Source organism: Nelusetta ayraudi, unplaced genomic scaffold (genome assembly GCF_046127955.1).
Source record: "Nelusetta ayraudi isolate G7.1 ecotype Tasmania unplaced genomic scaffold, CSIRO-AGI_Nayr_v1 ptg000128l, whole genome shotgun sequence".
Taxonomy (NCBI): Eukaryota; Metazoa; Chordata; class Actinopteri; order Tetraodontiformes; family Monacanthidae; genus Nelusetta; species Nelusetta ayraudi.
In genome coordinates, this window is record NW_027466178.1 from 622,993 (window position 1) to 648,540 (window position 25,548).

Genomic DNA, 25,548 nt, shown 5'->3' on the forward strand with positions numbered 1-25,548 from the left:
CCTTCTCAACCAGACAATCACAACCGAGTTCCACTAATAATGTTTCAGTCATCCTGTTCACCTCAGACAACACAGGAAGTCACAGTGGTCACATGGCAAATCATCGCTGTATCAAACTATCTTCTTCACTCACTAAACCAAAGAGGAATTTTATTAGAAACTATGATTAGCTGCATTTTCATTACACTTTTTCACAAAATAAAATCGATATTTCTAAAAATCTTGACAAAGTACAATTGCAATTTGCAGGTGTCTCTTTTGAATAGTGTGAAGCGCATAAACCATAATTCTCGTAAAATGTCGTCCCACAAGACCCCACTTTTAGGAGGATGGAAGTACAAATCATTTTGCATTTTGGAGCAAAATTTAAAATATAGCAACCTATACCTATAACCCTATATTTTTCTGTCTCCTCCTCCGTCCAAACATAATGTAGTATTTTCACTTGAACTGAACTGGTCACGTGACCCCGTACATCACGTCCGCTGACGTGTAAATGCGAAAAAAGTGTTTCCATGACACTTACGATATACCTCTATATAGATACATCTGAAGAACCACCTCATGATAGCGTAAAAACCTTTTTAGCAATATTTGAGGTGTGTTTCCATTACCAGTTTTTTATTGCAATATTCAGGTTTTACGCATTTCTAGGGGTAATGAAAACGCAGCTATTGTTAATCCTGTGATACAGTCTGAAGGACCATCAAGCTGCAGAGAGCTGGAGCCTCCTCACAACAACTGCTGCTGCTGTTGTCTTTGACTGTTGTCTTTTCTGTCAACCTGCTGTATAAGATACAGTAGAGGTAGAAGGTTCAGTGAGGGCACCTGGACTGATTCTGGTGATCTTGTTCCAATATCCAATATTCCATTATCACAATAATATATATTATTGTATATTATATCTTACATATATCTATGATTTTAAAATAAGATCACTCGAACCAGTCCAGTTGTCCTCACTGAACCTTCTACTTTAAGAAGAGCTGGATGACTGAGAAACTTCACTAACATTCTACACAGCACTTTACAGCTTGTGTGTGAATTGGGAACTTTCTACTGTGGCTAAATACGAGTGCTAATGCTAGTTAGTCTCTCTGCAGACTGGCTGGTCTAGACCAGAGAGCTGGGGTGGGCTCCAGCACCCAAATGTCCGAGTGCAGGAGACGCTGCGATAGAAAATTAATGAATAAATACAAAATCAGACCACATGCCCTTGAACTGATTGTATGATGTGAGGTGGACCGGGACCTGGAGGAGTACAACATTATTTGTGAGATTCAAACCAATTTGAAACAAATTTAATCAATTTATTTAGTGAAACAAGGTCCTCGCTATTACTGAAACTTATTATTATTATTATTATTATTATTATTATTATTATTTTATTATTATTATTATTTTTACTACAACAAACGTGTATCTATTTTGTGTTGCCGTTATTTACAAGCGACATGATTGGATAAAAAGCGCGCATGCGGAGACGTTGTTTTGTTCTTTTAAGTGCGATTATTTGTATTTATTTATTTATTTATTTATTTATTTATTTTAGCCGCTGAGCGGAACCGGAAACGGAAAGCGCGTGGATTAGTGTGTTTACAACTCGCTGGCATCATCCCGGTGGAGGCCGGCAACTCCGTCTACCGGTCCCAAACTGACCGGGTCCGGGGTGCCTCTGGCAGGCTGTAGCTGCAGCAGAGCGACCGGTTCTGGTGGGCTGGTTCTGGCGGCCTGATTCTCTTCACCGTGGACTAAACCTGGTGGTAACGGTCGGAAAGTGTGGGATCTGTTACAGCAGCGCCATCTGTGTCAGTTAGTGGGCCAGGCGACAGATGGCTTCTGTTGCTGCCGAGCCTGCAGCACTGCTGCTGCTGCTGCACTGATCATCACCGGTCCGACCGGAACCGGAGCTCGGAGGAGGATTCTAGAAATTGTTCAGACCGAGCCGCAGCCTCGATAGATCGACCAGACTGACAGATCGACTGATTGATTGGTGGTGGTCGGTTCCCACCGCGGCTCTCTCCAGCTTTAATCCCTCTCCTCCCTCGTCCCCTCTCCCCTCGTGACGCGGCTCGGGGCTGCCTAGCACCATCATGGTGGAGAACCGTGCGGCCACGGCGCTGGTGATCGCGGGGGTGCTGAGCGTGCTGGCCACAGTATACCTGTCGGTGGGCGTGGCCTCGCGCCACTGGTACCACTACAGCAGCCCGGCGGCGCGCGGCGAGGCCAACGTGTCGGAGGCGCGCGCCCTCTACGAGGAGTTCATGGACGGGGAGTTCGACGAGAAGACCTACAGCGACACCTTGTTCCGTCTGAACGGAACCCTGGGCCTCTGGTGGCGCTGCGTGCTTGTGCCCGACAGCGCTCTCTGGTACCGAGACACCGGTGGGTACTGTGTGTGTGTGTTTACCTGACGTCACCTCACCGCGGCATCGTGTTGCGAGAGGTTGTTGGTTGAGTTGTGTTCGGCGTGTCCAGGTGTGTGAACTGACTGCTGATTGGCCGACTGCTTCAGCGCCAATCATATCGCTGCAGCAAATGCAGCAGGTGCAGCTGATTGAGCAATGAAGCTGCAGTAGCTGTGGAGTTCATTCATCTGGCCCTGCTAGTTTGGTTCAGTTTAGTTTGATTTAGTTCAGTTTAGTTTCAACATGTTCAAAAATCAAATCAAAAAGATCAATAGGAACATGTTCATACTTAAAAAAACAAAAAAACAAAACAAAATTAATACAACCTGAGTGATCAAAGTGATCTTTTCTTTTTAACATTTCCAGTAAATAGCTCAACTAATACTCAATAAAGACTATTTAAATATGACAAATACAGTGTCAGAGAAACACAGCACCACGGGGGTGGTGATTGGAGCAGAAGATGAGATGAAGCCACTGCCATCACAGCTGCATGTTGACCTCCAACCAACTGTGGGACAAAGACACCAACTGAACTATGTGTCCCAGAAAAATATCACTTTACCTGCTCAGTTTTAGATCAATATGCAGTATTGATCTCAAACACTCCACAATCCAAGTATTTGGCAGTACCATGGGACAGCCAGCTAACCAGAGCTACCAGAGCTAACCAGAGCCGCTTTGAATTCACTGTGTTGAAACTCTGCAGTGGTGGGGGCAGAAATGTTCTTTGTGGTGTCCAGGATGAGATAATTAGAATCAGAACAGTGGTGGCAAGAACACTCCTGGAATGTTTTCCCCATGAGTCTAAGTTCGTCACTGATCATGGACCACGTAGCACCAAAGGTGTGTTCACACTTGTAACAGTTAGGTTGTCGCCATTTCGATGAATTAAAGAACAGGAAGTCTTCACCAGTGTTAATATTAATAATAATAAACATGCTAAATTAGCTTGTTCCTGCTATCCTGGGCTGATTGTTAGCATGACAATGCATTTTTATCACAGAGTTTCATGTTTCCACCAAGAACAAAACCCAGACAACCAATCAGGACCTCGGCCAGGGCAGGAAATAAAGAGTGTGCGTGCGTGCGTGCGTGCGTGCGTGCGTGCGTGCGTCATCTCCAAGGTGGCAAAGAAAGGACATTGGATGATGTTGATGTTGGATTCCACAGCAGGGCTTGGACCTCGCTAACAACTGTTAAAATCTCTTGGAATGCTGATGCCCCGCATGCTTCAGCCATTGTAATTATTATTATTTTAGTATGAATCTTCCTGACTGTCGGCGTCACCGCTGTTATTGCCGTTTGTGTTTGTTACGTCAGCAGAGATATTTTTAATTTCACATGTATTCACTGAGCCTCCTTAATAACTAGCTGTGCTACTGCACAGTGACACTACAGTATTGAGCTTCATTTAACCCTGATAATTCCTTTCATTTCAACTTATCACAGCATCACTGCTCGATATTAATTAGTTTAGTGGTGAAAAATAACCCAAATCATTTGTCTTCAGATGCCAAGAAGGTGCTGGAGTGTCGCAGTTTCACTTTAAACCAGCAGTTCACTCCAAAGTACAAAGAACCAGGGAACCACAACAGCGGGGAGGACATGCTGCGCACATGTGAGTCTCTCAGGACCCTCACACCAATAAATAAAACGGTCTTTCTAGTGTTGTAGTAGTCGAGATTTGTCCTGGTCTCATGACCATGCTGTTCGATCTAGAAGCAAACATGAATTTAAAAAGATACTAGTCATTTTTTTCTGTTTTGTTGTTATTTTCCTTTGATATATAAAGTGTTGGTCTTGTCTTGGTCTCGAACCCCAAATGTCTTGGTCTGGTCTTTGTCTCAATACTCTCTAATCTTGATAATGTCTTGGCCTTGGTTGGTGCAGTCTTGACTACAACATTATGTCTTTCATTCAGAACGTATTCCTCCTCCTTCTTCTCCAGTTAAGTCCTGCTCCACCTCCTGACCTTTGCTCTCCTGTGTGTCTGCAGACTTGTGGAGGTGTCAGTTTCTGCTCCCTCTGGCCTCCCTCAGCCTGGTGCTGCTGGCTGGACTGACAGGGATCTGCGCCTGCTTCTGCCGCAGCCTGGCACCCACGCTGGCCATCGGCGTGCTTCACCTGCTGGCTGGTAAGGCTGTGTGACCACAATTCTTTCTCACTTCTACACCTGGTGTGAAAATGCCAAAGAAACAGAAGAGAAGCCAGATTTGACGAGGCTTCTCTGTCCTGCTGCAGGTCTGTGCACCCTGGCCACGGTGTGCTGCTATCTGGCTGGGATGGATCTGCTCCACAGGGTGTCTATGCTGCCCGAGCGGGTGGATGGCTCTCTGGGCTGGTCGCTCTACCTGGCACTCATCTCCTCCCCTCTGCACATGATGGCTGCTGCACTGCTGCTGTGGGCAGCACGCAGCCACAGCCACAACTACTACCGCATGACCGCCTACCGGGTGGCATAGATCACGGAGGAGCAGCAGCTGTGCTCCTCACACTCAGATGAGTTCTATACTAATCGCACAAAGAATGGGAATGTGGGTTAATCTCTGTACTTGACCTCCAGGCGGATTAAATGGCGTGTGCTGTCTGTGGTCACTGGTCGATCTGCTACATTAAAAGATTTGATCTCTATCTCTAGGAATTATTAAATGAATGGGTTTGAGGATAGAAACAAACACCAGAGATAAATCTAGTGGAACCGTATGCCTGGTTTGGACCTGCGTGACATTTGACTGAAGACCATCAGCATGGTCTTGTTTTCATTTATTATATTATTCATTTAGCTCCTAAACCTTGGTTAATCTTGTTCAACTGTAGTTAAATTGACCCACTTACCTTTCCAAATAGATATAAAAATAGAATGAAGACAAACTGGGAGAAGTGGCTGGACAGTTTGTCATGAAACACAGCGTGACACTTTATTTGAAGGCACAGCATTTTAGAGAGACCTACTGCCAAAAAATTGAATAGAAAATACCGGTGTATATATAACTAAAGCCAACAACGCATGACCATGATTTTATTTTGAAAGAAATGCACATACACACACACACACACATACAAATCAATATTCATTCACACTACATTAATACTGGTGGTGATAAATGACTAGTTGTGTCATATGCTGTGGGGTAGTCTGACTCACTCACATTCACACTGGGTGATTTGAGTGAAGTGACACTGAACAGACATTGGAACCCAGCAGGATTCAAACTGACAACCCTTTGCTATAAACTTGGCTCCATCTTGCCAGTGAACACTAACCTTCCTCACAAATTAGACTTCTTACTTCACCTGTCAGACAAAGTTGTGGAAGTTGCCCTTTGTGATGTCGGCAGGGGTTTCCATGCTGATACCTCACATACCTCTCCCAGAATGGTGACACTACCACCAATCAGCTGCTGCCTGGTCTTTGCCTCTTGCCAAACATGGTGAAGATCCAACACACAATCTCATTCAGCTGAAACCAGGACAAAAGGTTGTGAACCGAAGCTTCACATTGATTCTGGACCTGAGTGCTCCAAGATCTGACTGCCATGGTCTTACTGCTCCACTGGAGGCTGGCTTGAAGATACACATCTCTGAATCAATACAAGATGACTCAGTTGACCTCAGTTTTTGTTCTTGTTGTGCTGTTACTGCAGCTTCTGGATGGCCCTCCTGGCTGGTTGAGAAAGCTGCACAACACCCACTCTTCCCGTGTGTGTGTGTGTGTGTGTGTGTGTGTGTGTGTGTGTGTGTGTGTGTGTGTGTGTGTGTGTGTGTGTGTGTGTGTGTGTGTGTGTGTTTAGGACTGGCTCTAACAGGAGCAGATGGAAGTATTGACAATCTTATTGTGGGTCTGATCACCGTCAGCCTCACTGTGTGTGGATTCTACAGTCACTCTGGTCAGAAGATCTGGGTGAATGTTTCCACCATGACGACTTTCTGGCGTTGTTCCAGTCTGCAGGTGACACCTGTATTTAAGACACAATGATTGACGAAAGACTTGTTCTGTTTGAATGCTTAGCATTTCATTTCTTCATGACCTTTGTTTTATAGGTATAATTAAGAGTCCCTTGTTTTATGATGTCGTGTCCTGTTCTCTTTTTCTATTGTATTTTTTTCTATTTTTAAACATGACTAATTGTATTTCTTTTGTTGGCATTTTGTCGATTTTATTTTAACCATTGTGTGTCATCTTGCCCGTACAAGCTCATAGAAGTTGTTTTGTGACTTTATTTAAGTATTTATGATGATTTCCTGTTATATTTTGCTGTCATTTTCATTCAAGGGAGACACTGTTTGGCATTGTGAATGTATTAATAGGGCCACGATCAGCTGCAGTATTCCTTTGCACTTCAATTATTGCTGAACATATCCTGCATTGCACTCTAGTGGCCAATTGTGAATTTCTATTTTTTGATGATGTGAAGGCGTCTAAAGTCAAATATATTGTGGAAACAAATAGAGGGAAAATATGTTGATTACAATGATGTCCATTGGTGTACATTGTAAACATTATCATGGAAATGAAGAAATGATAGGGAAATAATGCCATGTGTGTCATGATTTATATTCAGTTGTCAAGCAGCTGTTCTTTGCTGGTCATTGCTGTGTTGCTGCTTAGTATATATAGAAGGTTCTCTTCAAAAATGTGTAATTTTTGAAAAAAAAAAAATTCATTTGTCTCAGCTATCATGATAATTTATATTAATAGAACAACCAATCACCAGTTTAATCTGAAAAGAATGAAAGTGCATCAATGCTGTCCCATGAGGCCACAGTCATTAGTCATCAAAAGTCTTGACCCTCTACTGCTCCCTGACGCAGCAACTAGAACTACTGAGTGTCTCTGCATGTGGTCTCCTGCACTGTCAACACATTTCTATGGTTAAAATATCCATCAATTTCAATTTCACTTTCTCTTTCACTTTCGCTGTAATTGTACCCATAAGTGTAAAAAGTTCTTTCATGTGAGTAATTATTTGTAAAATACATTTTAATTCTTGTTGATTTGTTTCATGTTCTTCCTGCTTCTTCTTTGACAAGTTCACTCATGCTCGTGTGTGTGTGTGTGTGTGTGTGTGTGTGTGTGTGTGTGTGTGTGTGTGTGTGTGTGTGTGTGCTTGGCCTACAGTATATCCAGTCAGTGCTCAGCATCATCACAGTGACACTACTGCAGCCTGTTTATGTCTGTCTCCTTATCTTGATTGCTTTGTGTCTCTCAAATTTGGAAGTTTCATTTGCATCGTCACCATTTAAGTCAGGAATCGGCACTGAGCAGCATTTTCTGTCTCTAAACAACAGGTAACATTTTCAAATCCCAAGAAACGAAGATGTCACAGGGAATAAAACTAAACGTATGAGTGTTTAAGTGTGTAAAGTGAATCAGACTGCTTGAGCAGCAAGTACCTGGAGATGTGGATGGATGGCAGCTGTGATGTTGTGAGTCTCTGGGTCTCTTGGGTAGTCGATGTGTTTGACCATGGTGTAGACGTCCACACACCCTCCTTCAAAAACCTTCCCTGGTGAGAAAGAACACCGTTAGAACACAGAGTTCAAACCAAACTCAGGGTTCCTGACAGAAACCTGCAGTTAGCCACACCTGAGTTGAAGTCATGGACCCAGTCCAGCATCAGCTGCACACCACGCTTCATGGCCGTGTAGATGTTGGACCTCACCACGCCATGGGACTGGGGGCCCACCTCCATGGCTGCGCACAAATCAGGATTTGAGCATGCGCATTTGTGTTTATCTATAGCAATCTGTGCTCAAAAGTGAGAAGAACCACATTATGATAGTGTCTGGACAGTTGAGCAGCTTTGAGCCACTGATGAAGCAAAGACATATAGCCCTCTGTTTGCAGTTTCCTGCTGTAACACCCAGGTTCACACACACATATAAACCAATATTCATTCACACTACATTAATACTGGTGGTGATAAATGACTAGTTGTGTCATATGCTGTGGGGTAGTCTGACTCACTCACATTCACACTGGGTGATTTGAGTGAAGTGACACTGAACAGACATTGGAACCCAGCAGGATTCAAACTGACAACCCTTTGCTATAAACTTGGCTCCATCTTGCCAGTGAACACTAACCTTCCTCACAAATTAGACTTCTTACTTCACCTGTCAGACAAAGTTGTGGAAGTTGCCCTTTGTGATGTCGGCAGGGGTTTCCATGCTGATACCTCACATACCTCTCCCAGAATGGTGACACTACCACCAATCAGCTGCTGCCTGGTCTTTGCCTCTTGCCAAACATGGTGAAGATCCAACACACAATCTCATTCAGCTGAAACCAGGACAAAAGGTTGTGAACCGAAGCTTCACATTGATTCTGGACCTGAGTGCTCCAAGATCTGACTGCCATGGTCTTACTGCTCCACTGGAGGCTGGCTTGAAGATACACATCTCTGAATCAATACAAGATGACTCAGTTGACCTCAGTTTTTGTTCTTGTTGTGCTGTTACTGCAGCTTCTGGATGGCCCTCCTGGCTGGTTGAGAAAGCTGCACAACACCCACTCTTCCCGTGTGTGTGTGTGTGTGTGTGTGTGTGTGTGTGTGTGTGTGTGTGTGTGTGTGTGTGTGTGTAGGACTGGCTCTAACAGGAGCAGATGGAAGTATTGACAATCTTATTGTGGGTCTGATCACCGTCAGCCTCACTGTGTGTGGATTCTACAGTCACTCTGGGTGAATGTTTCCACCATGACGACTTTCTGGCGTTGTTCCAGTCTGCAGGTGACACCTGTATTTAAGACACAATGATTGACGAAAGACTTGTTCTGTTTGAATGCTTAGCATTTCATTTCTTCATGACCTTTGTTTTATAGGTATAATTAAGAGTCCCTTGTTTTATGATGTCGTGTCCTGTTCTCTTTTTCTATTGTATTTTTTTCTATTTTTAAACATGACTAATTGTATTTCTTTTGTTGGCATTTTGTCGATTTTATTTTAACCATTGTGTGTCATCTTGCCCGTACAAGCTCATAGAAGTTGTTTTGTGACTTTATTTAAGTATTTATGATGATTTCCTGTTATATTTTGCTGTCATTTTCATTCAAGGGAGACACTGTTTGGCATTGTGAATGTATTAATAGGGCCACGATCAGCTGCAGTATTCCTTTGCACTTCAATTATTGCTGAACATATCCTGTATTGCACTCTAGTGGCCAATTGTGAATTTCTATTTTTTGATGATGTGAAGGCATCTAAAGTCAAATATATTGTGGAAACAAATAGAGGGAAAATATGTTGATTACAATGATGTCCATTGGTGTACATTGTAAACATTATCATGGAAATGAAGAAATGATAGGGAAATAATGCCATATGTGTCATGATTTATATTCAGTTGTCAAGCAGCTGTTCTTTGGCCTTTTGTGTGACTCAAGTCAAAGTGTTTTTCTTCCTCTGAGTGGAATTTAATAATTGTAGGTTACAGTGAGCAGTGTGGGATGTGCAAGAGTGAAAATGTCTCTCATTCCAATAAAAAGTACATTTTGTAAGCAGCAAGTTGAATTCAAGCACCTTTTAATCAGTCATTTCCTCCTCACTCACTCCTCCTCCTCTTCTTTTTCTCCTTCTCCTTCTCCTTCTCCTTCTTCTTCTTCTTCTTCTGATGTCAATTCCTGCTCCTCCTCCTCCTGCTGTTGCTCCTGCTCTGTCTGCACCCGAATGGGTGGGAGCACCACGGTTTTTCTTCTGGCCAGAGACAGAGCGATGCTCTTCTCGTAGTAAGCGCACTCGTTGATGAAGAAGGGGTACAGCGGCTCCTTCCCTCTGTAGCTCAGTGTTTCTCCTGAGAAGGTCTGGAACAGTGGCTCTCCAGGATGGAGCAGCCTGAAGTCTCCGTCCTGTGTGGAAGGTGATGATGCACATTGTTTTGTTTTTCAGAGTTTGTACAGTGTCCTAACATTCTGCACTCTTTCTACTGGTCAGCAGAGGGCGTCTCCACTGTGGCACAGAGAGAAACTAATCAGATCTTAGCAGAACTGTCGTCAATCAAAACCAATGGGTTTATTTGCAAAAGAAAATGACAGCAAACGTTACAGCTGCAATTTAATGACATGCAGAGAGCAGTGAGGCAACACAGACTCGCAGTAGGTCCAGCTGGACAACAGTGACCTCTGACCCCTGGTGTCGTCGCTGCGACCTGTGACAGTCAGTAACACACAGAATGAATTCATAACACCTGCTGGTTGTGCCAAGGTTTTTTGTTCCATTCAGGTACTTACAATAAGCAAGTGTTAAGTATCACTGGAATGATAATTATTATTATTAATTATTGTCTCCACTAATCTGATTCAATCCTTGTTTATTATTGTCACACTGCAGTTTAGTGAGGCTGCTCAACACTGACCACTGCACTAACCAGCCACTGACCAAATTCTCAACAACTTAGTCATTATTTATGATTATTCATGAGTATTTATAACAAATGTCGCCAACAAATGTTGCCAACTTGTCATTAAAAACCATCATTTTATGAATAAAAGAGAAAAACTGCATTACATTGGATCTTCTAAGATTTGGAAAGGACAAAATATATTTTAGGAAGTGGAGAGGTTGTCATGTGTCACATGTCAAAGTCTGACCAATCACATGCTTTCATTTCACCTCCTGATGGCGCTGGTCATTGCTGTGTTGCTGCTTAGTATAGGTTCTCTTCAAAAATGTGTAATTTTTGAAAAAAAAAACTTTTCATTTGTCTCAGCTATCATGATAATTTATATTAATAGAACAACCAATCACCAGTTTAATCTGAAAAGAATGAAAGTGCATCAATGCTGTCCCATGAGGCCACAGTCATTAGTCATCATAAGTGTAAAAAGTTCTTTCATGTGAGTAATTATTTGTAAAATACATTTTAATTCTTGTTGATTTATTTCATGTTCTTCCTGCTTCTTCTTTGACAAGTTCACTCATGCTCGTGTGCGTGCGGGCGTGCGTGTGTGTGTGCGTGTGTGTGTGTGTGTGAGGAGTGTGTGTGTGTGCTTGGCCTACAGTATATCCAGTCAGTGCTCAGCATCATCACAGTGACACTACTGCAGCCTGTTTATGTCTGTCTCCTTATCTTGATTGCTTTGTGTCTCTCAAATTTGGAAGTTTCATTTGCATCGTCACCATTTAAGTCAGGAATCGGCACTGAGCAGCATTTTCTGTCTCTAAACAACAGGTAACATTTTCAAATCCCAAGAAACGAAGATGTCACAGGGAATAAAACTAAACGTATGAGTGTTTAAGTGTGTAAAGTGAATCAGACTGCTTGAGCAGCAAGTACCTGGAGATGTGGATGGATGGCAGCTGTGATGTTGTGAGTCTCTGGGTCTCTTGGGTAGTCGATGTGTTTGACCATGGTGTAGACGTCCACACACCCTCCTTCAAAAACCTTCCCTGGTGAGAAAGAACACCGTTAGAACACAGAGTTCAAACCAAACCTTAGGGTTCCTGACAGAAACCTGCAGTTAGCCACACCTGAGTTGAAGTCATGGACCCAGTCCAGCATCAGCTGCACACCACGCTTCATGGCCGTGTAGATGTTGGACCTCACCACGCCATGGGACTGGGGGCCCACCTCCATGGCTGCGCACAAATCAGGATTTGAGCATGCGCATTTGTGTTTATCTATAGCAATCTGTGCTCAAAAGTGAGAAGAACCACATTATGATAGTGTCTGGACAGTTGAGCAGCTTTGAGCCACTGATGAAGCAAAGACATATAGTCCTCTGTTTGCAGTTTCCTGCTGTAACACCCAGGTTCATCCTCCTCAGATAAAAACTGATGTCACAAAGGGTGAGCAACACCTGGCTGATGGTGTGGTCACAAACCTGGGAAAGATCTAATGTCTTTGTGATGTCACAAAGGGCTGATTTTCCAGAATTGTGTGAAACGCAGAGCTGGCGAAGGAAGGTGGTGGACTTTTCTATCTCGCTATCTATCTAGCGATCTATCTTGCTATCATCTATTCTCTGCCACCACGGTGTGAGAGTAAAAACCAAAGCGAGTACCAAAGCCGTGTTTCCCCAGCGTGTCGAGGGAATAAGACTCTTTTTTGGAGACGTCAAAGTGGAGGAACCTCATGGGGATGTCTGGCATCTGCGCCTGGAATGAAAATTTTGTTCACCCTGAGGTTCACCACAACAACAGGAAGTTTCTAGTGTGAGTGAGTGTGAAGGTGTGTATGCCTGCAGGTGTTTGAAGATGTGCAGGCAGATCCAGTCGTGGTCAGAGTAGGTGATGACACACAGGCCCATGTTGGCAGTGGTGTTGTGCAGGTCGCACAGCAGGTCCACCGCTCTGCTGCTGCCCTTCGGACCCAGCAGGGTGTTCAACTCCCGACACCTGAGCAGCTCGTAGGGAGCATCACTGCACAGTGGAGCACTGGGGGAGAGAGAGAGTGAGAGAGCAAGAGAGAGAGAGAGAGAGAGAGAGGGATGACATGAGCTTCACCTGGTCCACCTCAGAGGTTTAGCTGTCTTCAGTGTCCTCACCTGAGGTTGGCATGGGTGAAACAGCGGTTCAGGTCGGTCTTGATGTACCTGCGGCCCTGCTGAGTGGCCAGCGGGTTCCCGAGGACCAGCAGCACCTCTTCCTTCTCCTCCTCCTCCTTCTCCGCTCGCCCCGCCCTCCTGCTCATCTCTCTCACCAGGTAGACCCCCGACAGCTCGTTGCCGTGAGTCCCACCGCACACAGCCACCCGAGACAACCTGGGCAAACACACCAGCTCACCTGCATCCATCTGACCACAGGAGGCAGCAGAGAGTTCAGCAGGGCTGTGAGGGTGAGCATAACAAACACCCCTCAACAACCCATCGCCACTGCCATTGCCACCGCCACCATCCACAACACTAGCAACGCTCCTTGGCCCAGAGCTGAATGATGACAGAGGGGTCATCAATTGAAAATGAACCAAGGTAAAGGTGCAACAAAATCAGTGTCTTTGAAGCCTCACGGTATTTAGCTCTTTATTGAAATGACTCTGAAAACACTGAAATCATGGATGAAATACAGCTATTTTATGACTGACTGACTGACTGACTAACTATTAATATCACTTCTTTAAATTTGGCTTAAGGGCTGGATTAAGAAGCTAAATGGGTCGCATTTGGCCTATGGGCCGTGGTTTGCCCATACTTGGTCTATGCTGTCAACAGTGTGTGAGAACTTAACCTCTCTCTCTCTCTCTTTCTCTCTCTCTCTCTCTCTCTCTCTCACACACACACACACTGTAAAGACATCATTCACCGTGTTTAAACCCCACAAATACGCAGTTTCCCTCAAGTCACACTGCAATTCACAAAATGTTTTAAAGCTGAGGACAAGTGGAGCTGAGCTGTCAGTCATCAGTAACAGGTGAGTGGATCAGGTAAAGCTGCTGGGAGTCTTCACCTGATCTGCTCTACCTGTTTCCTCCCTGCCACCACCAGCTCCTCTCTTCCACCCTCTCCTCTCCTCCTCTAGCTCCTCTCTTCCTCTCTCCCTCCCTCTCCTCCAGCAGGTCCTCTCTTCCTTCCTCTCCTTTCCTCCACCAGCACCTCTCTTCCTCCCTCTCCTCTCCTCTCCCAGGCTTTCATGCAGTTTCTATTGAGTCAGCACTCCCATCCATCCCCCCTCCCTCAGTGTCCCTGCTGCTGTAAACTCTCACCGTGTCTCCACCACCTGCCGCTGCTGCTGTCCACAGTGTTACTGCTGTTGCTGCTGCTGCTGTTACCACCACCACTACAGTGTAAACCCCAGTGTTGTTGCTGTGTGTTCAACAGTAGCAGTGTGGTGATGCAGCGGCTGTCTTTACAAGCAGCAGCAGTGGCTGGCCACGCCCCCTCTGTCCTCTATAGGATGGTAGCTTCCAGTCGGCCTTTTCAAAAAAAAATAAAAAAGGGGGCAGCAAGTAAAAAAGTGTTGGTGTGTCAGTGTAGGAGGCGCTAGAGAGCCTGGAGCTGCTCACTGGGAAACAACCAGTCAGCTGTTCAGGGAACAATTACTGGCTGTTTTACTGCCATTTCATTGGATAGACCTCAGCTTTAACTTGATATTCATCACAGACACATGGTGTCTAAGAGGTTCGATCCAAATGCTAACAAGCTAAATGATTAGCAAACACAGTTGAGGACACTTATATAACCATTTTCTACTAAAACGTATTACTTTTTTTTATTCACTTAATGGTAAACATCTAAATCATTGGCAAAACAAAGTTTGAGTACAACACAAATAAGTCCATTAGTAAAATCACTTTTTCCCCAACACACTTTAAAGCCTTGGTAGTTTTGCTGCCGAAACAGTGTAAACTGTGTAAGCAGTGTCAACTACTGCTGGAATGTGTTTTCTTCTGGATCAATTCTACTATTGACAGCTTCTATCGTGTCTGCTGGCAGAGACTGAACACCAGGACATCATTGACTTTGGCAAATGTTCAAATGAGCTTGCTAATTAATGATGAATGGAAAAACAGAAGGGGACAACATTCATTTGACATCACAGCATTTGTTTATTACAGAGTCTTTTTCTTTGTTAATACAAAATACTGAACAATGTCGTGTCCTCAATCGAGTGTTCAAACTCCCTTTTGTTGTCAGAAAATCAAGAGCGTCCTCTTCTGGTACGACGAGAGGAACCAAGTCACAGGAAAAGAATCTAGCTGACAGTTATCAATACTATCATATCAATTTCTATACATTTATAAAATCATAGTTATTTGCTTCTTCGTTGTCTTTATTCTTCATTTTTAAGTACACTTACAAACAAAATTTGACACACACACACACACACACACACACACACACACACACACACACACACACACACACACACACACACACACACACACACACACACACACACACACACCATGGTTTTTGGTGTCAAACGGTTCTTGCATATATGTCTTTTCTTGTCTTTTTTTCTCTCCTTCACTGCTTCCCTCTTTTTTAAACACGTCGCAGCTCCAACTGGAACCAATGTTTGGACATTTTTGCAGCACTATGGTGACTTTTTTCGGCTCCACCCGCTGTGGTTGTGATGTAGATGCAGGTGAGAGCGCCAAACCTCCACTGTCACCACTAATCAGCTAAGGAGGCAGAAGACAGTGCTGAGGTTCAACCACTTATTCTGGGATGTTCACTGCACAGCGGCAGTGTTTTACAGTGATGGAAGAGCTGATATGCAGTCACACACATGTCAACACACACTCACACACTAGAACCTTCACTTGGTTATATTAAGACACTAAATAAGAGAAATTAAAAAGAGAAACCTCGCTAAGATCTTGAAGGCCACCAGAAAAATTATTTTAAATCATAGCTATACAGAAGTAGTGTGTCTGTGTGTGTAAAGAGAGCATGTCCACCATGGTGAGTGCGACAGGAGGAGGTGCAACCAGCCAGATCATCAAACACAGCAGCAGCTCTGCTCAGGTGTGAGAGGTTGCAGCCACTAGAGGGCATCGCAGTAGAAGGTGAATCTCCAGCTCATCGCAATGGTGGCTGACATGTTCAGAGCTGACCACTAGGTGGCAGCAGAAGACAGGATGAGGTGGCAGCAGGAAGCAGAATGTGGAGGAGTAAGAAAGGATGTGTAGCAGGAGGTGTAGTGGAGATCTCTTAGAACAGAGAGTCAGTTGGGGGTGGTGGGGAGGGGGGGGGGGCATAAGGGTGATCCAGGTCAGAAGATGAGTGGGCAGCCGTCCCAGCTGCCTTGCTCCTTGGCCTCCCAGTAGCCCCCCTTGTAGATGTGCAAGGCCTCGCCGCTCACTGGGTCATCACAGCGCTCAAACCACAGCGCCTGGTAGCTCTCATGGGAGCCCCCTGCAGGACAGAGGAGGGACTGTGTCACTGAGAGAAATGGCTACAGTGGCGAATAATATCTGCATCCGTGGAGGAGAAGGAAGCAAGAAAAGATAGAGTGCAAACAGGAAAGAGGGAAGAAAGAAAGTGCTACTTGCTTTTGGAGGAGGAGTCAGTGAGAGAGTCCTCATCGACAGCTTGGAGAGAGAGAGAGAGTCACACACTTTTCTCTTCATCCCCCCCTTTGTTAATCATCTGATCACTTTCCACCAATAACGGTGACCTCTTTATTCTGGTGGCTTTAATCTAATGAACTGACCAACAGCATCACAAGACTAATTTGTTCAAGAAAAATTAATAAATAATGAACATTATATTTAAAAAATAAAGTTTAAAAACTTAAGTTTCAAGGGAAAAAAAAACTTGTGCAAACAAATAAATTCTCTGAAGCGACACTAAAGCAATGGCTGATTCACAAACGAAAAAGTTGTACGTTGTGTCAAAAAAACTAACCGATACAAATGTTTTAGTAGTTGTACGGTCATTCAGGACCTTTTCTAGTGGTTATATATGCTACTGCATATAGCTGCATAGAGACTCCACCACTTATGACAGGTGGAGGAGTTGAGGAGGAATTGAGAACAAGTTAGGAGTTGAGGAGGAGTTGAGAAAGAGTTGAGCAGGAGTTGAGGTGGGTGTGACTCACCTTCCTCCGACTGGCTGGCGGAGCGCTGGCTGGCTGCCTCCCTCTCTCGCTCCCTCCTCACGCTGCGCTGCTTCTCCTCCAGCCGCTGCTTCTCAGCGTTGGCCTCGTCCCAGCGGCCGTCCTCCATCAGCCGCTGGTCGGGTCGCAGCCGGCTGTCGGTGGGAGCCACGCCCTCCTCCGGCTCGTTAAGGGTGAGAGCCAGAGAGGTGAAGAAGTAGGTGCTCTCTGCACCGTCACTGCAGGAGAAGAGAGGAACACCAGGTTCAGGCTCTTCAAGTGGTCTATTAGAGAGGACCACTGGAAATATAGTCTTCAATCTAAAGTTGGATCACAGACCAGGCATGGGCAAACTACGGGCCGGGGGCCAAAAGCGGCCCGTTAAGCTTTTTAATCCGGCCATTGAAGCAATTATATTAATAGTCAGTCAGTCATGAAATAGCTGTATTTCCTCCACTCTCAGTGTTTTCAGAGTCATTCCAATAAAGACCTAAATCCTATCATGGTCTAAGTGGTTCTAGGTGGTTCTGGATGGCTCTAAGAACTAAATACCATGCAGCTTTAAAGACACTGGTTAATTTTCAATTGACATTAAAGCAACATGTTTTCTCCATATCCCATGATCTATTTTTCCCTCCTATAAGGTGAGTCACCAAAACACTCCATCCATCTGCTGCTGCTCCGCCCCCCCCTCCCCCGTCACAGTTTAGAACCCATTGTGGCCCGGCAGTTTAAAGGTTGACTGGCCCTGCGTTCGACTGTGCAAACTCCACTCTCTTCATTTCAATAGTCAGTCGTCAGTGAAACTCCCTCTACATGAGAAAACTCCAAGTTGGACTTGTTTTGCTGGCTCTGCCTCAGAGCCTGCCAACACACACTCACACACACACACACTGTGAGAAATGAGGCCTTTGTGAAGTCACAAAGGGCCCAAATGCCACATGGTGGCCCCACCCTGCAGCAGTGACTCACGGCAGTGGGTTCTTCCTCCACACCTCCCTGGCCTTCAGGGTTTGGTAGACGGTCTTGTGTTTGCCTTCGGCTCCATTCTCTCCTCCTCCTCCTCGGCTGCTCTGCATCACACGACTGAACTCCAGCTTCTCATCCCAGGTCCCCGACAGCACGTAGTGTGCCTTACCATCCCGGTCCATCACCACACCTGTCACCTACAGCAAGGGAGGGGTCAAGGGAACGGTCAACATGAAAGTGGTGAGAGCTCTGCAGCCTCTCAGTGCAACTGTGAGCCTGAACAGTTGCAAAGTTAACAGGAGTCAGTGATAAGCAGGCCGTTGAGGGACTCAGGGTATTAAACCACGTTTCAAAGAGTCTCTGCTGCAATAGCAACATCCTCACATCTGACTGGACACACAATACAGAGGGTTCAACTCACACTGCACAGAGTACAGACTACCGTAATTTCCGGACTATAAAGCGCACCTGAATATAAGTCGCACCAGCTAAATTTAGCGGGGGGGGGGGGGGGGAAATGTGTACATATACCAGCCGCACTGGACTATAAGCCACAGGTGTTTCGTCAAGAAACGGGTCCGCGGAGCGGATCGGTGCGGCGGCTGCGAGCCTGCGACTCTGGACTCGCACTCGGTCCCGCTAGTCACCTCGGTTAATTGGTATAGAGTCGGACCAGAAGTCGATCGAGGCAGCGACGCACCGGAGCTCAAAGACAGAGCGCATAAAGACAAGAGAACATACAGACGAGAGCCAAAACAGAAAAGTTGCGCACTGAACCCACTGAACACACGTAGAACCACTGTCACTTTTTCTTCATGCGCACTGGAACCATTAAAGTCGCTTCATAAACACTGAACCCAGAAACCACCTGTCACTGTTCATCACTTCATCGCTTTAGCACTTCCTGCTAAAGCACCCCCTGGCGGGTGAAGTAAAATCCACAGAAACGCCACACCTTTGCATAAGCCGCATGGTTCAAAGCGTGGGGGGAAAGTAGCGGCTTATAGTCCGGAAAATACGGTATATTAATGTTATCAAATGAGAAGAGAGCTACTGGTTGAAGGTCTTTACATGTTTGTGCACCAAAGATGAGGGACGAGGACACGGAATAAAGATGGGACGTGTGAAAAACATACAAACTGCCAGCCTCTGAGTTTTGCAACAGTGACAGATGTGAATTGTTCTCACCTTCCTGGCCACGTCTCTGGAGAAGTAGCTGTAGGGAGCGAACTTGAGGTGGCAGCGATCTCCTGTGGTGTGGTTCACCACATCAATCTCTCCCGACTGGAGGTGGAGAAACAAGTTCACATAGAAACAGAAACAATGTTGGAGCTTTAACTGAGCAGTCAGTGAAGCAACCACTGGCTGTTTCTGCTCCCATCATGCAAAGATGCAGGTTTGTGTTGCCACTGTGGGGGGTACAGAGATAAAAATGGACCTGGCTTCAAGTAGGACATGGAAGCAATCGATCCAAACACAGACAACACAAACTCCAAGTCCAACACTGAAGGACTCACAAGTTTGACTTTAATCAGCTGCCATCTTGCCGTCCAGGCAAGGATCAACATTTACAAAGAAATCCTATCTTGGAAACCACTTTGTATCAGTACTCAGCTGGGCGCAATACACCACTTCACCACTAGGTGTCACCAAACCTTCAACAGGTTTTTGGAGACATGTCTTTAACTTACTTGGTCAATCCACAGCTTCCCCACGATGATGTTGTGCACTGTGGTGGTCACCTTCTTCCACGTGTAGTGATTGTTGCTCTTCTCAAACACGGCGTGAATAGTTCCTGCACACAAGAAAGGAGAAGAAAAAAGAAAGGAGGAGAAATTACATTATGATGATGAATGCATTCCTGGTCTGGTCTGTCCAGTCTGCTCAATGACGGGTTCATGCACTCTTTTATCCACACTACAATATGACCATATATGAGGCAGTAATGACCGTGGCTGCAGCACAGCTCTTACCAAGAGGCATGATTGACAGGTATTTCCCTCTGAACTTGCTGGCGACTGTGATTTCCTGCCTCAGAGTCCAACCGCGGTCAGAGATCACATGGTGAGCAGCAGCAGGCGGGTGGTGACTCACCTGCATCAAGTAACAACAACCATCACTTAGGGACGAGACATGAGAGCAGATCCCTGAGCTCTTTGTTTGCATGGATTACCATTGACTCACGTCATCACACCCTCACTCTTCATTTCAAATCCAGATACATGACTCAGCTCCAGCCCACAGTCTCATTTAAAAGTCTTTGAACACAGAAATGCAGATTTCTACTCTGTATTAATAAAAAAAATATACATGGCTTTAGAAAACCAGTGTTATTTTTAAAGTATTCATTTATTCTGTCCTCCTCTAAAACAAATCACTTCCTTGCTAAACATCTTTCTCCTGGTTGTGAATTATGACACGAAATGGAAATTTAGAAACGCCATGTGTAAATCTTGCCATCATAAGCACCAGAATTTTTACCTTGTGAGTTTTAACCTAGTGTGATCATATCATAAAATGTTGTGATCATGAAGCCAGTGATTATCCACATCCTCCACCACAACAAGGAATAATTATGAGAATTAAACTCGTCACTCTCTTCACTCAAACATTGTGAAATACAGCAGAAGGGGAAACCAGACCCTCCCCAACTGCTGAGTCAACATTAGTTTTTAGTCACACTCCCTGACCACGAGTCACTCTAGTTCTACTTCCCCTTTAAAAGCCCAGTGCATTGACACCCTGCTTTGGTTGGTGCTCTGACCTGCTCACACAGCGAGCGGTAGCCGCTCTCTCTCCGCCGGTCCAGCTCGAAGGTCTCCCCCAGCAGCGGGTTGAAAGGCTTGCCTGTGCGGTGCACGGTGGTGGAGTAGGAGGACACGGAGAAGGCAGCCACGTAGCACATCTGCTCCAGCGAGCTGTGGCACTTGGCAGCCTTGTCGAGCAGCTCGTGGTACTCTAGGTCCTCAGACAGCCGCTGCAGCATGGAGATGGGCTCGTTGAAGTTCACCTTGGAGACGGAGGAGAAGAAGAGTCACACCTGTTGACATCAACAACCCTCAGATACTAGACAACGACATCACTGCAGTGTGCAGAGCACAGTGGTCATGACACACATTGGCAGCAGAAACATGGGGAGATGAATGAAGAGCCAGAGTTCAACTCTCACTCACTGCCAACCTCTGCTACTACTAGCTGTCTTGAAGGTTTCCTTTTCAAGTAATCTGCATCTGTTTTGTAAATAAATATTTGCTGCTGAGAGAAGCAGAGACTGAGCTGGACATGCAGAGCTGCTGCTGTTGTTGTTGGATGTGGTTGCATGTGGACGGACGTTGACGCAGCTACACTGTAAAACCACATATGAGGACAACATGACATAATTTGTGGCTCACTGTTCAGCACAAGCCTGAATTTTGGATTGCCCTAGTCAAACTGATCTGTCCCCAGATCTCCCTTTACTTGCTTAGTTTTCTCTCAGTTTTGGAACTGTGTACAGTGGGCAACACTTTGTGTTTGAGCTCTGACTGCTCTCGACAGCTCAGTCATGGACAAGAACTCACAGGCATGGGGATCTTGGACAGTTCTTTGCCAATGCAGTTCTTCATGATGCTCCACAAGTTGAGGGAGTAGTTGGGTTTGTCTGGGATGTGGGTTCGTCTCTTCTTCAGCGGCAGCAGCTCCTGGGAGGGCGACTCCTGGCTCATCGCTAGAGGCTCCTCATTCAGCTGCCACAGAAAAACTATCACTTGGATGCAATGCACTTCGAATACATTTCTAAACCTGAGCATTTGTTTGAAATGTAGTGTGATGCAACAATGTGGTCACCAGTTAACTGAACAATTAAAGTCTCTTCTTTGGCATACGGCATTTAAACATGAAAATATACAGACGTCAAAGATTATTAAAATACAGCAATAGTCCCACAACCAGAGAAACTGGGTTACTGGGATTTTGCATGATTTGGGTTTGATTTATTATTCATGTATTAGAAATAGCACTTGGTCCACCGCCTCACAAGATTAGTAGCACTCCAATAGAATGAGAGGGAATGAAACCTACCGACTGATCGTCAGAACACATTTCACTGTTAAAGCCACTGACATTACTGCTGGATCTTCTGCAAGACATAAGGGGGAAATACAACATGTCTTTGTGTGCCAGGTTTCTATTTTCATGAACACATTTGCTGGCCAGAATGTTACTATTTCATAGTAAATGAGTAAACAAGGTCAAATAAATAGCTATGTGGGAAAGCATAGTTTCAAAGTTTACTTCCTTGTACGGCAGCGTGTGTGCTAACGTGTTGGTGCAGTGTATGTGTGCAGGGGGTGAAGGTGCACTGACTTGTGGAAGTGAGGCTCTGCAGGGACAGTGATAAACTCAGGAGCCTCTTCCATAGCATCAAAGAACTCATTGTCGTCATCCTCGTCACTCGCTTCTCCTTTCCCTGTTACACCTTAAAAATATGTACACATATATAAAGTAAATTCTTTGATTTAGGGAAGATTTAACACAGATTTTCAAGAGAGACAAGATTTTAAATGTAATAACTAATACAACAGTCAACAGAAATCAGAGCTAAAAGCAGAAGAGGAGCAGCAGGAAGTGGAACATGTTGCTGGAAAACAAGCAAACACGTTGTGAGTGTGTTTATACGAGGTCCCGTCTCACTTTTACTGTCTGGCGTGGCGTTGGCTTGCGCAGCCCCTCTGAACGCTCGCTCCAAATGGTTGTGCTGCTTGGCCAGTTGCTCCAAAGTTTCCTCCAGCCTCACTCGCTGGTCCCGCTCTGCCTGGAGGGCCTTCTGCCACCGCTTGCTGTGAGCCTGAGCCAGCGCCAGGAAGTCTCGGCAGGCCTGACAGGAGGACAACAACAACATCCAGAGGCCTTTTCACAAGTGTCATCAATCAGGAATTCCCTCGCAGTGTAAAGAGCAGCCAGCTCATGGAGCAGAACAGGGGGAATAAATCAAAGACTTACATTGATCATGGCGTTGGAGGTTATGCGGAAGAGCGTGGCCCTCTCGGTCACCTGACGGATCTTATCATTGGCCTCTCCAGTCAGACGCAGACTGTCCAGTTCTGATAAAGACCTGAAATATAAGGATTACTTAGCATGAAATACAGGCCATATGGCGGACGTTAAAGCTCCAAATCATCACATGCATGATTTACACTGGACGCATCACACATGAAGTTATAACATATGTGAGGCAGACCTCTGCAGAGCCGAGCCGTGCTTGGAGATCAGATCGTTGCATGTGCTGAGATCCTCCACTTTGCTGCCCAGTGTTCTGAGGGCAGACTGGACTTCTGAACTCTGGGAGCCTCCACCTTGGCCAGGGGCCACTGGCAGAGATGATGGCGAGAAGTCGTCACCTGAGTCATCTGGTACATGTCCAGCAGAAAGGAGAAGAAAAAACATCAGCCTTGAAACAGTTTCCCAGAGTTAGTGTCAGTGGGCAAAAATGATTCATTGGATTTAGGGTCGGGTGAAAATACATCCAGAAAAGGACCGGGCATGCTTTTTATACTTCCTCTGTGACAGTGTATTTGTCTTACCTGACTCAGCCTGCAAGCGCACTGCCTTCGCTTTAGCCAGTTCCAAGGCAGTGATCCAGCGCTGGCGCTCCACCTCACAGCTGGCCTTCAGGTGGTACGTTTGCGCTCCACCATTGGAGATGACAAAGTTGCATGCATCGTCCACAGTGATCGTAGCAGTGGCTAAGTTTATTGTACCCCGGCAAGTGTGGCCCATCTCTGCCTGGGTTCTGTCCATCATTCACATGTTTAGAACAAAAACACAATGTCCTTCAAGAGGCAAAAATGTTCTCTTTTCAACTTGGCAACCACTATGTTTTCATTAGCAGGGAATATTCAATGTCATTGCGAAAGACAACAGGAAAAGGTTGCATTTTTTTGCCTTGCAGGAAAGCATACCTGTAGTAAGACAGAAGGCCATTACTCAAGACAAACCATCTCCGCTGATAACCCTTGATGTAGTTTGTCCACTTGAACACCCATCCTTTGTATGTGTCACCAGCGGGAGTGGGAGTGGGGGTCTTCGGCTCTGACATCACCTCCCCCAAAAATCAAACAGCAACCTGACACACAAAATGTTGAGTTAAACGTGTATGGAAATGTTACTGTTTGTTTAATCAATACAAACCCACTTGGAAATATTTTTAAGGAAATAATTAAACATGAAAACCAATCTTTCTTAACATTTCTTCTTATAGTTGCAACAAATATCAACTTTAAATAGCCGGGGAAATATCAGTCATGGGTTAAAGGTTATTTGTGTAATCAATAGCTTCTGTAACATTTTAACAAAAGTCATTTGTGAAGGTGGGGATTATTGGGTATGAGTCACAAGCTCTGTGGTGGGACTGGACCAGTACAGCTTTGATGAGCCTTGATGAGTAGCGCGGGACAGAAGAGGAGAAACATTGCTGCCATTGTGGACCACCCTGTCCATCCTCTCCACCAGGCTGCTGTGGCCAATGGGAAGCATGTTCACCAATATCGCTTCAAAACATGTTTTGCTTTTAAAATACACTTAAATGCTTTTTAAAATCTTAATTGTTCTAAGTATTTATCTCTTTTCCCCATAACTATACTCGTCTTTTCCCCCCATTATTGGTATCTGCGTTCCCCCCCTACTATTGTATCGCCTGACCTCACGCCCCTCCAAGTCAATAAAGTATTGGAGACGTTATCGAAATTGGGGAAAACACAGCGGCAGGACTCATGCTATGTTTTACAAAAGTATATATGTTAACTAAGACGTGACGAATAACATAAAATGACACGTCAATGTCACTGCAAGTCATCTTACATAACAAACGTGACATCTGTGTCCTTACTAAAAGAGAGAAGTAAGATGGTCAGATTAAATTCAGTAAAAAGTGGAATGAAGACGAGTTTATTAGAGGCAGCTAAGTGACATTATCGCAATATAGGCCAACAGAAGTGAAGGCGACAATATCCCGCTGCTGCTCAATGTGCATAACACAGCAAAGAAACACTGTCATCATAGCTTCAACTTTAGCATCTACAACATTCACTTTTACCAACGTATTCACATTTTAAAGGCGACAACAGCCGTGAAAATACTAACTACTACAACTACAAAACCCGCTGGCTTTTTGTCAAGCCGCTATACTCGCTGACGGCTTAAAATGAGCTTCATATTTACCTTGACGTGTCGGAAATGTGAGACGAGGCAACCAGACAGCCGGTGAAGTCAGGGCTAACTTTAGCAGGACTGAGCTAACTAGCCGAGGGGCTAACACGGTGTAGCCGACGATAACAGCAGAATCAGTTCAATCGAACACACTGACGACATCAACACTGTGATTATAAGAAAAGGGAGCGCCGCAAGGTTCATTTAGCAGACTGCAATAAATGTATAAAACGCCGTCATTCTACATCTGCGTGGAGCCACATGAATCTAAAGCTAACTAGCTACTTCTAACTACCCTAGCGTTAGCTTGTTACACCCGGTGCAACATTATTTGGGCTCGATGAGAAACAAACTGCCGGCGACGCTATTTCCGCCCTGCCTACGTAAAGTCAGCTAATCTGCAAGAAATCCCAGTATTATCTGGCGAAGTAATGTTAGATATTGCTGTTAAAATGTCCACTTGAATAATAAAAGTTGAAGCTGAAGATGGAAATGATTGCCCATTT

General features: G+C 45.1%; 3 protein-coding genes across 5 annotated transcripts; 1 reads left to right on the top strand and 2 right to left on the bottom strand.

Annotated features, from left to right (window-relative positions):
• Positions 1–1,400: 1,400 nt before the first annotated feature.
• Positions 1,401–5,320, top strand: LOC142904467 (claudin domain-containing protein 1-like). Its single transcript, XM_076050574.1, has 4 exons — positions 1,401–2,385; positions 3,922–4,029; positions 4,408–4,545; positions 4,653–5,320. The coding sequence occupies exons 1-4, from the start codon at positions 2,094–2,096 to the stop codon at positions 4,871–4,873; spliced, it is 759 nt and encodes a 252-aa protein (XP_075906689.1). The 5' UTR covers positions 1,401–2,093; the 3' UTR covers positions 4,874–5,320.
• A 4,054-nt stretch (positions 5,321–9,374) lies between these two features.
• Positions 9,375–13,143, bottom strand: LOC142904488 (N-acyl-aromatic-L-amino acid amidohydrolase (carboxylate-forming) B-like). Its single transcript, XM_076050613.1, has 6 exons — positions 12,895–13,143; positions 12,589–12,784; positions 12,412–12,505; positions 11,879–11,986; positions 11,685–11,797; positions 9,375–10,257 (listed from the first exon to the last, which is right to left on the bottom strand). Exons 1-6 carry the CDS (start codon positions 13,140–13,142, stop codon positions 9,958–9,960), a joined length of 1,059 nt encoding a protein of 352 aa, XP_075906728.1. The 5' UTR covers position 13,143; the 3' UTR covers positions 9,375–9,957.
• Positions 13,144–14,867: 1,724 nt separating this feature from the next.
• Positions 14,868–25,371, bottom strand: LOC142904444 (oxysterol-binding protein 1-like). Of its 3 annotated transcripts, XM_076050548.1 has the most exons (18): positions 25,055–25,371; positions 24,230–24,350; positions 23,797–23,960; positions 23,419–23,627; positions 23,076–23,244; positions 22,838–22,949; positions 22,529–22,712; positions 22,202–22,313; positions 21,917–21,974; positions 21,418–21,582; positions 20,622–20,867; positions 19,831–19,951; positions 19,549–19,652; positions 19,046–19,141; positions 17,861–18,054; positions 16,892–17,127; positions 16,344–16,382; positions 14,868–16,206 (listed from the first exon to the last, which is right to left on the bottom strand). In XM_076050548.1, the coding sequence occupies exons 3-18, from the start codon at positions 23,931–23,933 to the stop codon at positions 16,064–16,066; spliced, it is 2,325 nt and encodes a 774-aa protein (XP_075906663.1). In that variant the 5' UTR covers positions 23,934–23,960; positions 24,230–24,350; positions 25,055–25,371; the 3' UTR covers positions 14,868–16,063. The 3 variants fall into 3 exon arrangements, with proteins under 3 accessions (XP_075906663.1, XP_075906661.1, XP_075906664.1); XM_076050546.1 differs by lacking the exon at positions 24,230–24,350; XM_076050549.1 differs by lacking the exons at positions 16,344–16,382; positions 24,230–24,350 and having other exon boundaries at positions 25,055–25,370.
• Between the last annotated feature and the right edge of the window lie 177 nt (positions 25,372–25,548).

Coding starts and splice junctions, on each gene's coding strand:
- LOC142904444 (XM_076050546.1), bottom strand. CDS start 23,933: ATGTCAGAGCCGAAGACCCCCACTCCCACTCCCGCTGGTGACACATAC. Junction 21,583..21,916: donor TGTGTTCTGACGATCAGTCG/GTAGGTTTCATT, acceptor TTTCTGTGGCAG/CTGAATGAGGAGCCTCTAGC. Junction 16,207..16,343: donor CACTGACTCCTCCTCCAAAA/GCAAGTAGCACT, acceptor TCTGTCCTGCAG/GGGGCTCCCATGAGAGCTAC.
- LOC142904467 (XM_076050574.1), top strand. CDS start 2,094: ATGGTGGAGAACCGTGCGGCCACGGCGCTGGTGATCGCGGGGGTGCTG. Junction 4,030..4,407: donor GGAGGACATGCTGCGCACAT/GTGAGTCTCTCA, acceptor GTGTGTCTGCAG/ACTTGTGGAGGTGTCAGTTT. Junction 4,546..4,652: donor CGTGCTTCACCTGCTGGCTG/GTAAGGCTGTGT, acceptor GTCCTGCTGCAG/GTCTGTGCACCCTGGCCACG.
- LOC142904488 (XM_076050613.1), bottom strand. CDS start 13,142: ATGGATGCAGGTGAGCTGGTGTGTTTGCCCAGGTTGTCTCGGGTGGCT. Junction 12,506..12,588: donor ACATCTTCAAACACCTGCAG/GCATACACACCT, acceptor TTTTCATTCCAG/GCGCAGATGCCAGACATCCC. Junction 11,798..11,878: donor GGTCCATGACTTCAACTCAG/GTGTGGCTAACT, acceptor CTTTCTCACCAG/GGAAGGTTTTTGAAGGAGGG.